Source organism: Ptychodera flava, chromosome 16 (assembly GCF_041260155.1).
Source record: "Ptychodera flava strain L36383 chromosome 16, AS_Pfla_20210202, whole genome shotgun sequence".
NCBI lineage: Eukaryota > Metazoa > Hemichordata > Enteropneusta > Ptychoderidae > Ptychodera > Ptychodera flava.
Genome location: NC_091943.1, coordinates 25,361,345 through 25,378,576, shown reverse-complemented (window position 1 = coordinate 25,378,576; position 17,232 = coordinate 25,361,345). Strand labels below are relative to the sequence as shown.

The following is a 17,232-nucleotide window of genomic DNA, read 5'->3' as shown; positions in this document are numbered from 1 at the left end:
TTGTGTTGTTATAGCCTTTTTTCAATACCTTGTAAAACTGGTCGTATGGGATATTTCCGATATGTCATCTCCAAGCCGTCCACGTTTATCGCCCCATTCTGTTCAAGTACCAATCTCTCTCCGTCTGTCAGGATCACGTGACCAGTGCCATTCTCAGTGGACCAGGAGAGGGGAACAGGTCCGGAAAATGAGATAGCAACAACGTCGCCTGGACGGACGACAGTCCAATCCTGTTGTTCGAGGACAGAGTGGTACACAGTACCGACTTCCATTGTAGACAAGGTGTATTGCTTCTTTGCGGTAAAACTGTTTTTGTTGGACACATTTTGTTGAAGAATTGATACCTGAAAGGCACCAACGTTGGAGGAAATGAATTCCCAACCAACTACCTGGGCGTTACAGTTGAAAGCGTTTTCCAAACTCAGCACCACTGTTTCCTGAGTGTCGATGTTTTCTCCGGCGATGAGGGGGAATATGTTTTCAAGATGACAAATCTCTAGAAGATATTAAAGGAAATCCATTTTTGGTAAGACGAGGAGATTACCACTAAATCTTGGGAGGGAGGATGGTCAGTATTATATACTAAAGCAATTTTCCCTTTCCGGGCTTCGAATATTTTTTGATGTCGTATACCGTGTTGCAAAAGCAGTCCGTCAACAAAACTTTTTCCTCCGTCAATTTTATTTCTTAAATCAACCACCCCTTCCAAAATGTGCTAGTTCACCTCTCCTTTCTCAAAACATGCCGTGTCTTTTGCTTTGTTCTACTAAAGGCACTGTTAACAGCAAGACCATTTGAAAGGTATCACTAATTAGCAACGGTATCAACAGAGATGATTGTGCAACGTTAAAATGAACAAATATATCTTTCATGTTACATAGCTGTATACGCGGGAAGAAAATCTGTAAATTCACGCATTTTTAACCCATCGAAAATGGTTTCGGTTCAGGTACGACGACACACATACAAAACTTTTAAATCTCTCCCTGTTCCATTTATCGTTATAGGAAACAAAAACATACTCCAATTCATTTGATATAACAAATTAAAACTTCTACGACACTGTAAATATGCGATTGCATACTCACCCAATTGGCAAATATAGTTTGAGGACATCTCACATATGGCATCATTCCACATATAGTTCTCCCGTTCACTGTGATCATACAGGCACATCGAAAAATTGTTCAGTTGACGGGGATTGTTACAATAGTGAGATGACTGATTTCTTTTTCAATTCACACTTTTGTATTAAAAATGGTATGTATATATGTATGTATGTATGTATGTATGCATGTATGTATGTATGTATGTATGTATGTATGTATGTATGTATGTATGTATGTATGTATGTATGTATGTATGTATGTATGTATGTATGTATGTATATGTATGTGTAGAAATACTGCTAATGTTCAGCGGTGTCTCACCATTGCTTCTAAACATAATGTGCAAAACCCTTTAACAATGTTTAAATTCTTTAATCACGTTCAACACCAGCACTAAGGCTTCTCACAAAACTCGGTTTTGTTTTCGGTGTTCATGACATTACGAGAATATGTCTATATACACATTAAATCGCGTAGCAGCTACTTAAGCCAGTGTCATTTTGACTATACAGCTTTTGGTACTAAGTCAAAGAAAAGCCAAGAATGCATCAATTTTCTCGAAATCAAGTTATATGGGGTTTTTTCCCTAAGCGCTCTCGGGATGCAGTTGAACCATATAATCGAGAAACTAGAAGAGTGTCCATACTGACAAGGGGTCTTCATACCTACATGTACTTGCTGAAAGAAACTGTCTATGGCACAATACCAGCCGTCAAAATCAGAGTTGCTTTTTCTAGGAGAACCTTAAGTGGTGTATAAGCCCTTACACCTTTGATGCAGACTTATAAACATTCACTCTAAGATAACGTGAAATTTTACTGCAGCTTAGTATAAGCTGATGGCCGTGCTAGCGTTATACGAATAAGACTGCTTTAGTGCATTGATCATTTAACTATTTTAGTTTATTTTCAGCAACGACTATTTGTTGCATGCAGCAAAGTGCCGACGACCGTTCGACTATATTTTAAAAAGTGAAAGCGATCGGTGTCTTAGGGAAGAATGCTTTTGTGTGTGGCTATTCTGTGTCATGTAAATATTCTAAATTTTGTGTTTTGCTTTCCATTAGACCATAGCGGAAATAATTTATAAAATAGAAAGTAATATCCTCACATAATGATACGTGAAATATAATCTTTTACACTTTAAAACACATTATCTGCTTGATACTCACAACAACTGTGCACAATGTTCCACTTTCCTAAAGTTGGTCGGTTCCCCTGGATACCAGTTTTGGTACGTCAGCTCTGTACCATCAGGATAAACCATGTGCCCGTCTTCTTCAAGGTCATTCGCCCCAAACCAATAGTCACCGGTTAATCGATGGGAGCGCAAGTAGCTTGCCATATGGTTGTTGGTTTGTTCATCTTCGATCTTTGCGAGTTGCCCGCCAAGATCTTCACAACTGGCCTTCGCGTCGATCCAGGGCAACGTATCGCTGACAAAAAGGTAGCGGGTAGCTGCGGCAACTAGGTAAAGTAATTATTTAAACCTCCTCAATATAAATTTAAAAACAAACCATACTCTTTCTTCTCATAAACGTTATTTTTTTTTCATTTTTGCATGTACTGATTCTAATTTGCTGTACAATATATATTAAGGTAAAATGCGCCCCGCAGACAGATATGCCGATTTTCGCTACTGTACAATATTGATTCGACCTACCACTCGTGGGCGTTCATTTGAAGCTTACGGGGTAAATGAAAATTTTTGTGTAAATAGGGAAATTCATTCCCCCACAGAGGTTACACAGGGATGGTGGCCATTTTGGATTTCAAATGTCGTTGAATATTGGGGAGTTTGTTTCTCTAGTACCAAAATTTACAGAGGGATCTCGGATTTTTATTCTTGATTGTGAAAGAGAATGGTTGAAATTTTTGCTTGAGGAAGGTTTGAGTAGAAGTTAAAGTCTTTCAATTTTGAGGCGCGAAATTTCTTCGGTCGCTTTGGGAACAGAAATTTGGAATCTCAAACTTTAACAATACATAATTGATCTACCACTCATAGGGCTTCATTTTTAAGCTGATGGAGTTACTGTAAATAATGTTTTCACCTGCCTATTTTTGAAAAATGGAAAATGTTTTTCTTTCTATAGATCAGTACAGGTACTATGGAGGTCATTTTGAGTTTTAAAGTGTCTTAAAATATTGAGTAATTTATTTCTCTTGTACCAAATGTTGTACGGTGACGCAAAAGATTTCAAAAGGTAATGGTGTAAAGTTTTTTTGAGGAAAACTTGGGCAAAAGTTTAAGTTTATCAATTTCGAGGCGAAAGAAACCTGTACGTCTACCTTCTAGTATTAATAAATACTGTATACACCACTATACAACTTTTCCCACAGTTTTTCATTTGGGTAATTTGGATTATCATAGATTTATCACACTTTTAAAGAAGAATAAATACTATTTGAAATGAGGATACCTATTTATGAGAAATGCTACTTTCAATTTTTACGGTTTTCAAATTTAGGGCACATGGAAAATGATAAAATGCTTTTAGCTGGATGTTTACCATAACGGCATGTCACATGAGTGCATATACATTTCTAGCAATTTCCTTTAATCACCACGAGAAGGTGCAATCTCCTTATGGTGAAATAATTATCCAGTGACGCTTCCCATTACATTTTATTCTAAAGGTGTATAAAACGATATGAATACAGAAAATTTGGATTGTTAGGAAAGAAAACTCGAGAGCGTAAATTATTCATTCTAGAGGAGATGATTTACTCATCAATTTTCCATCAAAGTGTTGCTGCCACCATTCGTAAAAACTCTTTGAAGATTTTAAACCCTTAAGCTTATTACACTGAGATAAATGCGTGTCAACATGGCCAAAAGCGGCCTGATTGATTTCTGCCGAGCGGCGTGTATGTGAGTTACTTTCTAATGAAAATCAGAGATGGTAAAGCCTTACGAATGCATCAAGACACGCTTGTAATTGCTTTAAATCAATTTTAGGAGATAATCAGATGAGGCGAGGTGCTTTCTGTTTGTCAGGCAATTTATTCTTTTGAATGCACATCGGCGTGTCATGTGCCGATATGATTGACGTGAGTTGTATTTATTTGTATGAAGAGCTTTGCAAAATGTTTATCTTTGTTGATTGAAAAAAGGACCCCATTTCGTGATATTACAATTGGGGTTACAATTATATTTACATATTTCACGCAGCATGCTATAGTTGTTAGTTCACACATGCATTACACAACATGTATCTTAGTTTAAAACTTGTTTCTTGGAATATCTTTCTATCTATGATTTAATCATGTTCATGCAGTTTCAGAATTTGCGTTGTTTGAATTATACAACACTCTTGATTCAGAATGAGCACATTACTTTGAGAAGGCGATATCTATTTTTTTGTTTCACTTCTCATGAAACAAGAAGACATCATGAGATGAGTCGGTTTCACGTTATGCTGTAACCGATCCGAATCTGCAAGGCACAATTTTAACTTGAAGGTCACCTATGGGGTCATACAGTTCTGAAATGAAGCCTCACACAGCCAAAATTTTTAATTGAAAACTTCCCCATCCATTAAGTCATACAGCAAGCCACGAACATTCGATTTTGAAATTAACTATTACTTGAATTGGGAATATTCCTGATGACAAACGAACATCTTCCTTGTGTAAGTTGCATGTAGACTATAAAGTCTTGTTCAACGAGACTGCCATGCCATTTTACTGGGTCTATGATCAGTCAATTGTGTACAGTCACAAAGTAAAGCCTATTGCTATACTCGCTGTAAATACGGCTGTGAGTATGAGTCTATACACCTATAAAATTTTACTTCGACTAGCAACGAGGCCGGAGGATTTTCCTGTGAAATCAAAAGACAAACACATACTTGTCATCTGACTTTGACATATACGCAGATTAAGACAGTGCAGTTGATTTGCTTATTTCTTTACATAAAGAGCTAGCCAATGGCTTATGCAATGCAGTGTTGGGGATTAGTTCATTTGTTTGCTTTCTCGTGTGTGTTTCTTTTGCCTCTCTGTGTGTATGTTGGAGGAATCTCCATGTCACTCTGACGGCGACGAGAGACAAACGTGCGAGTCGTCTCGAGATTCTTTAATAATAATGTAAAATTTCATCGCAAAAAAATTCTCTCAAATTTTATCGAAATGTTAGGGTAGGATTGCAATTGGTTAGAATGGCGAGTAGACGATATACACTGAAACAGACACTTAAGTGCGTAAGTCAAATCGAATGTCTGTTGTTGCGTTTCAACGGATCCACACTCACAGACAGAATGGACGTTTTGTGATCTAGTGTCAAATTCTACTATTCACATTGTTTCGGCTTAACTAGAATAATCGGTTGGAACTTTTCCTGTTAGTATACTTCATAAATCATGCCATCCTCATTAAAGTCTGGGTATGGTACTCAAAACCCGCATTGCATCAAGTACAGAACTAAAACTCGCTCAAAAGTGATACAATATTTAAACTTTCAAAGGCTCTCCGACTACAATGAGAATGAGACGATGAATAAAAAATTTTCTGATTTCATGGGAAATTCTTCCAGGCAAAAGTATACTTGCTGTACAACCAATCCTAGTGTCGCCGACCGTCGAAGTAGGCATAATTGAAATTCTCATGCAAAAAGTGCGATACAACAAAAGAAGCTTCGAACGCTTAATAATTGAGGCCGTTTGGAAAATTTTAATTTAAATGTCAACATGGATTGGGTTTGGGAACGGAACATCTTTCGATATTTTACAACCAGTAATATTAATAAACACGATTTTTCCTTGGGCTTAAGTTTTAATATCGCAAATGATTCTTTCTTGCTCCATCACAAGCGGTTTCTATCGGATGTATCTTTCACACTTTCCATCGAGTACGATGTTATCTTTCTCAACGGGTTCATCACAGCGATAGTGAAACTTTACCCGGTACAGCCAAAGGCATGTAAAGCTAATGGAAACCGAGACATACACAAGAACAGATGTTCTCCCTGTATACGCATGCATTCTTACCGGGATACTCCTTCCGTCAATCGAGCAAATCCGTGGTGCTGCATGTTGCCAACACAGTTTTTTTTTTCCAAAGCAATATTTCTCATCAAAGATATCAAGGAAACCCCCATACTATATATTTTCAAAAAGTAGAGCCGCTAAAGTTTAGTATGGTGGCAGAAGTTTACTCAAAGGGTGAAAAGGGTGTATATTTGGGACAAAAATCCTCAATTTTGGTATTAATGATACAAATTAATTCAAGTCAAAAATTTGCTGCTATTTTCTAAAATGTAATATTTCACTCGAAAGAAGAGTATATGTAGAAAAAATCAACTATCTATTTTGCATTATCTGTCATCATTCAAAAATAGCAAGTTTTGAAAGACTGACACTTAAAGTAAGTGATTAAAATGACGATTAGCAAAATTAAAATGCCTCTTATTCAATATTTTAGAACTTTTTTGCCAAACGAAAAGGTATTTTTATATAGCATTTAAAGAACATAATGTGAAAAGTTCAGAAAATTTGACCCAGCCAAAGCGGATTTAAAGTCTTTGGAAATTTTGAAATTGGGAGGAAAAAGAAGCCGGGAAATTGGGTGATTTGCATACATTTTCATAAATTAACACTTCTTTATCACGTAACTTACGACTGCTTGACAAGCTAAAAGGTAAACCAAACCAATATTTTTATCTTGGGTTAACAAATGTATTAAAGTTGAATAAATATTTGCAAAAAAGTGATATTTGAGTAAAATACGCAGTGTGTTGGGTGTAGCGCCACCTAAGTCATACGTACCATGAGGTATACTACCTATGATTACGGTAGCATTGTGATTACCATGGTCAAAGTGTGAATCAGAGAGAGAAAGAGAGACACATATCCACACACAGACAGAGACAGAGAGACAGACAAAGACTTTCAGACATACATAAGGAGAGAAAGAATGACAGGGGGACAGACAGACAGACAGAGATAGACAGAAAGAGGCAGACAAACTAATGGACAGACTTTCATCGGTAGTGTGTAATGGAACAGTCAGTTGCCTGTTTTGCCTGGCGTGGTATTAATTTAGTTTATTGTATAACAGCTACTATCACATGCACAAGCCAAGCTTTTCATCTCTTGTCAAAAATACAGGAGCTATTTTCTCGTCGTTCCACGTCACGAAAACCCGCGTCTGTGTCATCAATTTCGGTGCGTCGGAACATTTTTTGTGTCGATCTTCGATTTGCTCGTCAATGTAAACAAACAACACAGCGGCCCGTATTTTTCCCACGATCAAAGTTTTTGCCTAAAGTGAAAATTTCGTAAAAAATTAGTCGTAAATATTTCGGTCACAAAATACATCCACTTGGCAAATTGTGACGCAGAGTTTTTGTGATTTACCTTCGTCGCCATTAGTAATCTAGAATACACCGCCGCCGGAACTTTCCACGCACGAGAATACTTTCATGTGGTAGATAAAAAAGTTTCCGCGGCAACAAAGCTGGTCAAATGCTGCGTCCAGGCCGCACGCTGAGCAACAAAAGTCGTTAAATGAAATCAATATTTTCATACATTTCGACAATAATTATGGAACGCCGATACTACCTTCTGTTCTTCAATTGTAATATGTTAAGCGCAAACGCTATATGTTTTGTATAAAATGTATGAAATGTATTATATATATATATATATATATATATATATATATATATATATATATATATATATATATATATGTGTATATATATATATATATATATATATATATTTTAGGTAAACTTTAACATATTAAGTGCAAACATTAATATGTTGTAACCTTTAATATATCAAGCGCAAACGCTTGTATACTTTGTATAGTAACGTTTATATGTTGTAGGTAAACTTTAATATATTAAGCGCAAACCTTAATATGTTATGAGTAAAACGTTAATATGTGGTAGGTAAACCTTAAGATGTTAAGCTTAAACCTGAACATGTTGTGGATAAAAAGTTTATACTAGTAGAGAAACCTTAATATATTAAGCCAAACTTAATATGACGTCTATGAAACGTTAATATGTATATGCGCTCACATGTTTATGTATATGGTCAAACACGGTTATGCCAAGTACTATGTAGTTGTTGCGCGGCGGTGCAGTTTCAGAAAGAAGGAGATTCACAATGGCGGCTGGTACGGATTGTACCCTCACATAGAGAGAGAAAAGTGGGCTTTGAGTAAGTTTAAAAGCGCGGCTCAGTACATCGTGTACCCACGGTGGAGGGACCGTGGTGTAGCTAGACAAGTTGAGCGTGCTCGAAAACGGCGATCGGTAATGATTTTGGATTCAAAATATGCTGTTTTCTGCGGAGAACTCAGTTGCGCACTGCAAATCGGAGGCATAAGCGCAACCAGCGGTTCTGCATTTTTCGGCCAGCAGGTCAGCAGGGCTGTGGTGGAAGGCCTATCCAGGAAACGCAGAGCTCCTTTTTCATCAGCGAACCGCTGTGCGAGGTTCCCAAGACCGATTCTTTCCAGTGTATGGCCCATCATATTCGCTGATAAAAAAGTAGCTCTGCGTGGCAGGGCTGCGTGTGTGTTTTCCCGGCCGCAGGCCTTCCACCACAGCCCTACTACTGCCATAGACAAAACCGCTTATTGCGCTTTGTTTACCCACAACATATAAACGTTTTATTTACATCATATTAACGTTTGAGCTTGATATATTAAAGTTTACCTACAACATATAAATGTTTTATACATTATTATATATTATAGTGTCGGCGTTCCATAAATATATTAATCCAAACTAGTCAGGTGGCTTAACAAAAATATCGTTACACGGATGACAAAAGTGCCAAATTTGCTACAGATGTTCGCATATATGTGTAGATCAATATTAGCTATTGCTCCAAAAATTTGAGCCACCGAAAAGGCTCGATGACGTCATAAATTCAAAATGGCCGCCATTATAACGCTTAAAAATGGTAAAATACGTCTAATTCAGGCAGTTTTCAGTATTTTCTGAAAAAAAACGACACAAAACATCCAAAATTACAAATACAACATAAAATTGATGCAAATCAATTATTATGATGACGTCATAAAGCCAAAATGGCTGACCAAGTTCAAAATATCCCCCATATTATCGTCTGATAATATTCAAATACTGTTAATTAAGCCTGTTTCCAGCATTTATCACCTGTACTGAAATTAACACCCCAAATTACAGACAAAACATATAATTGATACAAATTCATTATTGTGATGACGTCATAAACCAAAATGGCGACCGAAAATTACAAAATGACCTATTATGAAGTTCACTGTGCTTAGTACAATAGCCAATTTACGTGACAGAATAATAGTTTAAAGGTAATGTACAATTTGTCTTGATAATCCATAAACTCAAAATAAATGATAAATGTACTAACACTTAGCCAATAAGTTAAGCTAAACACAAATTGCAAACTATTATGAAATTATTTATTTTTAACAATGACCTCTGTCTGAAAAACTGAACCAATATAAAGGAAATAAAGGCATCTTTACCTATCGGTTCTACATTTGAAAGTGTTACGTTATAGTGAGTAGATCAATAGTGATGTGATTTCATGATAACGAAAAACATGGCGAGAAACCGGTGAATAAAACATGCCTTGACCCTGGTCATGTGACCTTGGCCCTGAAAAAAGGTTTAATGTTTGTGATTTTGGTCTTTTGCTTCCTTTGTTTCAGAAGCCTTTTTCGTTTGAATTTTCTTGGATTTTTATGTCTCCATGTGTGGTGACATAGTTTTGTGCTACAGTAGTTCTCTTTTTGGAGGATGTGCCGGCCTGAAAAAGACCGTTTGGTCAGGGTTTTATGAACAAAGAGAAGACTATTTTTTGCTTTTTGAATCTAGCTTAGCTTTCTTTTTTGAAGCTTTTGTGAATTTCATGAAAAGCGTCTTTGCCTTTCGTTGTTCACTTACCAGACTGGTTAGGAATTCAAAGGTGAAGGAAACTGCAAAAAAGTGACCAGACGAGTTTAGCTGTTTATAAACCCAAAACATAAAAACATAAAAAAACACCAGGAAGAACATAAGCAGAATGGAAGTTTAAACAAAGATAAGAACTCAGAAAGATTCTCAGAGTCATCAACAATCTTCGAATCAAACCTTACAAAGGCTTGAAATTTATTCCCCCTCCGGATTGCCTACACAGAAAAATTGTCGCATGAGATATCAACAAATTTATTCACATCATGAGATTGTGCGATATCATGAGAAACAATCAATCAATCAATCAATCAATCAGTCATCTGTTCTGAGATAAGTCTATGTTCGACACTACTAAATGCAGAAAACCAAAAATTGTAAAACTCTCTCGAAGCAACCCAATTAAGAAAGAACATGACTCTGGCAGAAAAGACTGCCCTGAACAATCTGTCTAAAAATAATAAAATCTCAATGAAACCATCAACAAAGGATGAGACATATAGCAATTGTGAATAAGATAAATGACATTAAAGAAAGTTATAGACAGCTGCGAAATGTTCACTATTCCACTTGGCGACATTGACTATACAGTGGATATTGTATACGAAATCATTTATCTGCGACAAGAAGATAATTGACGAGGTGATTTACAGTTCCCCATTCCCATAAGTAGAATAATTTGTACACCACGATGGTATCTCCTGCCAAAAATACACAAAACCAAAGCAGAAGAAACAATCATCACCCAACGTCTCAATAGAAATGGCTGCTCGAGCCAAATAAAACAAGTGTCGGAATTTCTAGACTTTGTCATAAAACTAATCGTCCAAAACGACTTATATATGTCAGGGACACAAAAAACTCTATTATCAAGTTAGAACCAATTAAAAACACAAGCAAACTTTATTCTGGTAACATTAGACGTGATATCAATGTAGAAAAACATGCCAAAAATGAAGCCATAAATGCAGCGAACGTAGCGTTGGACTCTGAAACAGTACCTGCCAACTGATATAATACAAAAAAACCACCATCAATGTACATGGAAGCCTTACTGTCGATTATTCTCAAACGAAACATATTTTATTCAACTGAGGAAAATACAAACAAATCTATGGATGCAGTATGGGCTCACCAGAAATAGCTGATATCACATACCATGAAACGGAGAAAGTTATATTAAATCCTAAATCCGGTCAAATATTCGTATGGAAATTTAAAAGGTGACATGTTCATGGTTTACACAGTAATCGAACATCAATTTCTAACATTCAGAACATTTGTCGAGGAGTGCAACACCTTGTTCTCTACGTTCAACTTGGGAATTCATAATTGAACATTCTATCGACAAAATCTCATACCTTGACGCAATCGAGAGAGATGGCTCAATTTTAAAACCCACACAAAACCATCTGACGATAGTTATCTGCCACCGACTTTCAAATGCTTCATTGAAGGTGAATTACTCAGATATGTACATGCAACAACAATATGGACTTCATAAAATGGTCAATTTCTCAACGCAAAATCTTCAACAAAGAGATTACAAAAAGAAAGACATAGCTTGTATAAAAAGAATGTAATAAAACGTCAGCTATCCTTAATTAACAAAAGTAAGAGTAATGATGTAACAAAATACTTATCAGCACAATCATCAAAACCAGCCTAATCAAACAATGTGATAAGAATCTGGAAAATTATGAAGGGCGATTAAACGCTGGCCATGGTTTTCCAGAAAGCCTATAATAACGTACAAAAGGAAGGAAAACATACAATATATCCTCCTTCAAGCAAAATTCAAACACAAGGAGAGTACAAAAGAATGGTCTGAGCAACAATTCACGCAAAAATCTGACCAAAACATTATGATTTTAGCATCTCTCTTTGATGAACAATGGCTACCATTAAAATGAGCATGTGGGAATACAAAACCATTCAAGTGACTGAAGAAGGGACCCCACTTTGCCCGAACGCGCCGCTAGGAGGAATAACCAACATAAAACCTTATTTCCGGGACCAAGGTCACATTACGAGGGTCAAAGCACTATCGATTCACTGGTTTCTCACCATTTTCCTTATCACCGAACCACATTGATCTACCCACTATAACGTATCACAATCAAAGGTAGAACCAGTGTGTGAAGTTGCCTTCATTTCCTTTATATTGATTTGATTTTTCAAACACGAACAATTTTTAATAATCAATAATCTCATAAGAGTTTTTTACTTGTGTTGAACTTATTGGCTAAGTTTTGATACATTTATCTTTTATTTTAAGTTTATGGAATATTAATACAAATTGTACATTACTTTTATACTATCATTTTGTCACGTAAATGAGCTATTGTACCAAGCATAGTAAACTTCTTAACCGTCAATTTTGTAACTTTCGGTTGCCATTTTGGTTTTATGACGTCATCTTAATAATAAATTTACATCAATTATCTGTTCTGTCTGTAATTTGGGGTGTTCATTTCAGTTCAGGTGATAAAATGCTGAAAACAGGCCTCATTAACAGTGATTTAACATTTTTAAACAATGTTTACGGTGGACATTTTGAATTTGGTCGGCCATTTTGGATTTATGACGTCATCATAATAATTAATTTGCGTCAATTCAATGTTTTATTTATAATTGAGAATGTTTGGGTCAGTTTATTTACAAGAATAGTGAAACCTGACTGAATAAACTGTATTTTACCACTTTTAAGCAAATAATTATGGCGGCCATTTTTAATTTATTACGTCATCGAGCCTTTCTGGTGGCCCAAATTTTTGGAGCAATAGCTAATTTTGATCTACACACATATGTGAACCTCTGTAGCAAATTTGGCACTTTTGTCATCCGTGTAACGATCTTGCTGTTTTTTGTGCTAAGCCACCTGACTAAACAATGAAATCACGTGAGTGTAACGCCCGAATATTCCTAAGGAATTACGTGTATAATGTTCGGAAACAACGAACTCGAAGCTAGTCACATTAGCGTTGGATCCTAGAGCACGGTTTGCTGGAAAGACCAGTGTTTGCGTCGTTGAGATCCAATCGATTTTTTATTTCGAAAACTAGCGCAACTTTGTCATATGTAAATTTCTAGACCAAAGCTATCTTTGAAATTGTGTATAACTTCAAGTTCGCGCAATGTACGTGTAGACCGAGAGGTCTTCTAGCATTTGCTCCGTACATGAACGCTCATGCGACCGACGGCTAGAAATGATCGACAATTTGCTCATGGCGTATTGATGTAACTTCAAAAGTCGTTCAAAGGTTTATACGCGGAATCTTTATGGAAAACTATTTAAAACTAACGTCTTCTTGGCTTCTGCATGTGATAAGTATAATATCACATAGGACTCAGCCCTTGATGTCACACCAGAGGTTAAGATTAGAAATATTTTTATACTGAAGATGAAGAGTCGACTATTATTGTCAAGAATGGTATTAATTTATAATAAGGACTAAAATAGAATTAATACTTGCTATATACATAAGACCATTATGCATTGCGTAAACAATAAATTTAAACACCCAGTTCACTTGGTCACCCATGGATGCACACAGTTCATAAACGCTTTGTCAGACTTGGGCAGGTATCGATTTACCGCTTAATATGTCAAAAGGTTGGACATAAATGGCAATGTTTGTACAGAACGTTTTGCATTTACCATGATAACAACCCATATTGTTTAATAAGGGACGTATCGTGCCATCATTATCATAATTGTAGCAACTGCACTACCCAAATTCCGATTGCAAGCTGAAAACTTTTTAGTCTCAAAACTGGCAATTTCTTCATGTAGTTATTGACACATAGAACGCTCCTAATGTGAACGCCGTCGTCTGCAAGTTCAATCACAGCATTCTTGGCGTGTCCTCGTTCAAATGCAGCACAGTTTTCTCGTTCTTTTCTATTTTGACGGTGCGCAATGGTAACGATATCTTGTATCAATGACGAGGTGGAGACACTTACTGGCTAATGGCAGCGATATACTTTATTAATGGCGAGTAAAAAAATAATGCTTTAAGTGTTTCATATTTGTTTCTGTAAAAAAGTTTAAAAGTGGTCAAAAATAGGGGCGTCGATGAAAATTCTTATATAGTACATTGATACTGCGCAGGCGTTGTCAGTTAGCTACTGGCGCGACCATATTCCCAAATATTTTTCTTCGTCCAGCTTGGAAATTACTTGTGAAGTATTTTCGTTTCCTAAACGAAGAAAAATATTAGGGAATAGATTGATGTCAAACTACTTTTTAGTCTCGACAAGTTTTTTTCTGCAACGGCTATTTTGGGGGCGATCTCATTCAGCCTCAGCCAAACTACCCATGCCGAGTTTTCGGTACCTCAAAGTTGAATGACAATTCATGATAGCTGGGGAAATTTACGGTCGTCAAGGCAGTCATCGCAGGCTTTGTAAAACATATGTTGTCTGACAGGAAATAGCACTTGCACATCAGTGTTAATTTCTAGAATAGTGAATAAAGGTTACTCTTTGTTCTTGGTGACGTTGAGATATCGTAAGGGGCAATTCACTGCGCATGACGGATTAACATGCACAATCAAGCTGGGTTTATTCTCTATAGTAGCAAATCACAGACACGCTCACTGTCTTACCAAGTATTTAAGTTGCTTGTTCGAGTATACCAAGAAAAGTGCTTTTGATACAATGTAGGAAATAACTTCAATAATCTCTCTTTTACGTTCCGGGTAATCTAGTAAAATGGAACAATTCCTTTATTGTCAGCTGCAAGTATCATAGCACCAGCAGCACACACACACCCACCAACGTGTTAAACCCGTCTGCAGTCTCACATAAGCATGCATGCTCAAGAAAAAACGTGTAAGGTGGAGAAATAACGTCATGGATTTGAGTATAATTGCTTTACCTTACACAAGTCTGAGGTTTGAATCATAAAGTGTCCAAAAAGGCAGATCGTCAATTAGAAATAAGTGATGAAATAAAACAAAATTGAGCTTTTCAGAGTAAACACAAAGAAACCTTGTCCGGAGAGATTTAAACTCTGCGTACAGAGGATGTATAATTACTTAAGCCAGTGTCCTTTAGAAAAGAAACCCCGAGGCTGTTTTGCTATGATTTACAAGCTATGCAGCAATTGCTGTAACATGTTCAATCATCTAAACACTTTGCACTTTAGAAGAAGAAGACCGCAGTTGTGTCGTTCTTAAGAGGTTTTGTGTATCGATGATCGATAAAACGAAAAGCTACCGCTAAAGTGTCATCTACATGATTTTCGACGGCTCGTTTATTGTATCGACTAAGCTCCTTCTCTTGCTTCTAACCCCTGGTCTTAAAAATTTCTTCATCCTTTTAATGTCCATAAACATGAAGAATTAGACTGTCAAATAGTGGAGAGTTCAGATACCGGAAATCATATCGAAAATAATGTACTCGCTATTGAAATGAGCAACCAGTGCGAAGTTACAAGAACATTTAATAAATTCGTTAATCATTACCCGTCTTTCGTTTTTGTGGTACGATAGAACGGACGGAGAAATTGAAGGAGCAACCGTATCGGGACTATTTTATAGCGACGAACCAGTTAGGGAAGCCATAGATATAAAATTACAAGCGACGTGTTCGATTATTGAATCGACCTCGAAAAGCAAAAAGACTGAGAATGCCCTGTGGGAAAACGCTGAGGACGGATCAATCAACCCTTGATTTAAAATTAAATCATGGAAAGACATGTAGTGAGTCGACGTGAAGGGGAACTAAGTTAACAATTGTTGAAGGGTGTCTATCCGATACGATAAGAACGTTTACAAGGCAGATTGTTACGAAGGGTTTCAAATTAGATAAAAAAAGACTTTTTTTTCTTTGAAATTTTTTTTTATTTATTTATATAAACATAAAACAATTGACAAAAACACGGATTACAAAACAGAAGAAGAGAAAAGACACAACAAACGAAAGAAGGAGAACAAAGCAGCAAAGGAAAAAAAGACTTATACAATGAGTAAATTTGGTAAAAACACAGGTAGGAGAATATTATGCGTAAAGCGCAAAAATATGTTCCTCGATCTTAATAAGTGCCATCAGCCAGCCTTCTATGAGCGCTGCATATGAACTTCAGTTCATCCATGCAGTTGCTGGCAGCTCGTTACGAACAGCCGGTCACCCACCTTTCATGATTACCTATGTTCGTAGAGCGGTGTGTAACGATCGATGTTTTCAATACACGAGGAGAAAATGGGATATTGGATGTGGCTGGACCAAGGGCGAATACTTACAAAAACATTCACAAATTTCAATTACCGTGCCTTTACACGTAGTGTAGTGCATTTTTAACAGAATTCTCAGAGTGATGACAGTCCTGGACGCTAACGGCAAATTTTTCCTGTTTGTCGATGTGGCACTTAGTAATCAATTATTTATGCCCAAAGTCTTACAAAATCCAACGAATCAACAGGCGTTACAATTTTCTTTATAGGGTTAGATCAAAAACTGTCAGAGAACAACCAGGTGCCCAAGTATAATATACCTCCGAAATGTCGGAAAATGTCTTTTTTAACAAATAACGAAACTTTCGGACTTACCACTGTGCAAACAAATGCTGAGAAATATGACTGTTGGTCCGATGGAAAGACGCTCAGTCTTCGGTGCCATGTCGCTCGACAATGTTTGAGGCAAGACTTCAAGCAGCGTCTGCCTCAACACCTCTTGTGAAATATTTCGATAGCTGCTTTCATAAATGCATACTTCTTTGCCTGCAGTTTTCTGTGGAGTATAATATTGGTACTAGTTGAATACAAGCAATGCTCACAGCCCGCTAGCACCAATGCTTTATGAACACTCATCTAGGAGTTGCGCTGTCACATGGGTTGGGTATTGCAGAACACCGTGACTGTGCCATTGACGTCACATTTCTTCACAACCGTACTGTGCATCATTATGAATAATTTGAAGCCGTATATCAATTTTCTGATTGCGCCGACCTGCAACTGTTGGCTGACACATTCTCTGACGTTATCTAAATACAGCGCCATCATGAAAACTCAAGGTATCAAGACAACAGATATCAACATGGATGATATTAGTCTCATGTACAAGTGAATGATTACTGACAGAACCAACTGATCTGTTGTTATTATTTTATTTTTGTTTGTATACATATGCTTCAAACAAATGTTGAATGTGATGTTTGATAATTGAGCACATTTCGTTGGTTTGATTGCACACGGGCGGAGTGAAAGCC

At 36.7% G+C, this 17,232-nt stretch overlaps 1 protein-coding gene across 1 annotated transcript in view; it reads right to left on the bottom strand.

The window, feature by feature from the left end:
* LOC139113951 (EGF-like repeat and discoidin I-like domain-containing protein 3) overlaps positions 1-16,824 on the bottom strand; it is a 30,217-nt gene extending 13,393 nt beyond the window's left edge. The window contains exons 1-4 of the mRNA XM_070675426.1: positions 16,574-16,824; positions 2,281-2,575; positions 1,089-1,156; positions 29-496 (exon numbers count right to left, since the gene is read on the bottom strand). Coding sequence (XP_070531527.1) covers positions 29-496; positions 1,089-1,156; positions 2,281-2,575; positions 16,574-16,643 — 901 coding nt within the window. The 5' untranslated portion in view covers positions 16,644-16,824. The remainder of the gene's footprint in view (positions 1-28; positions 497-1,088; positions 1,157-2,280; positions 2,576-16,573) is intronic.
* Positions 16,825-17,232: the final 408 nt, after the last annotated feature.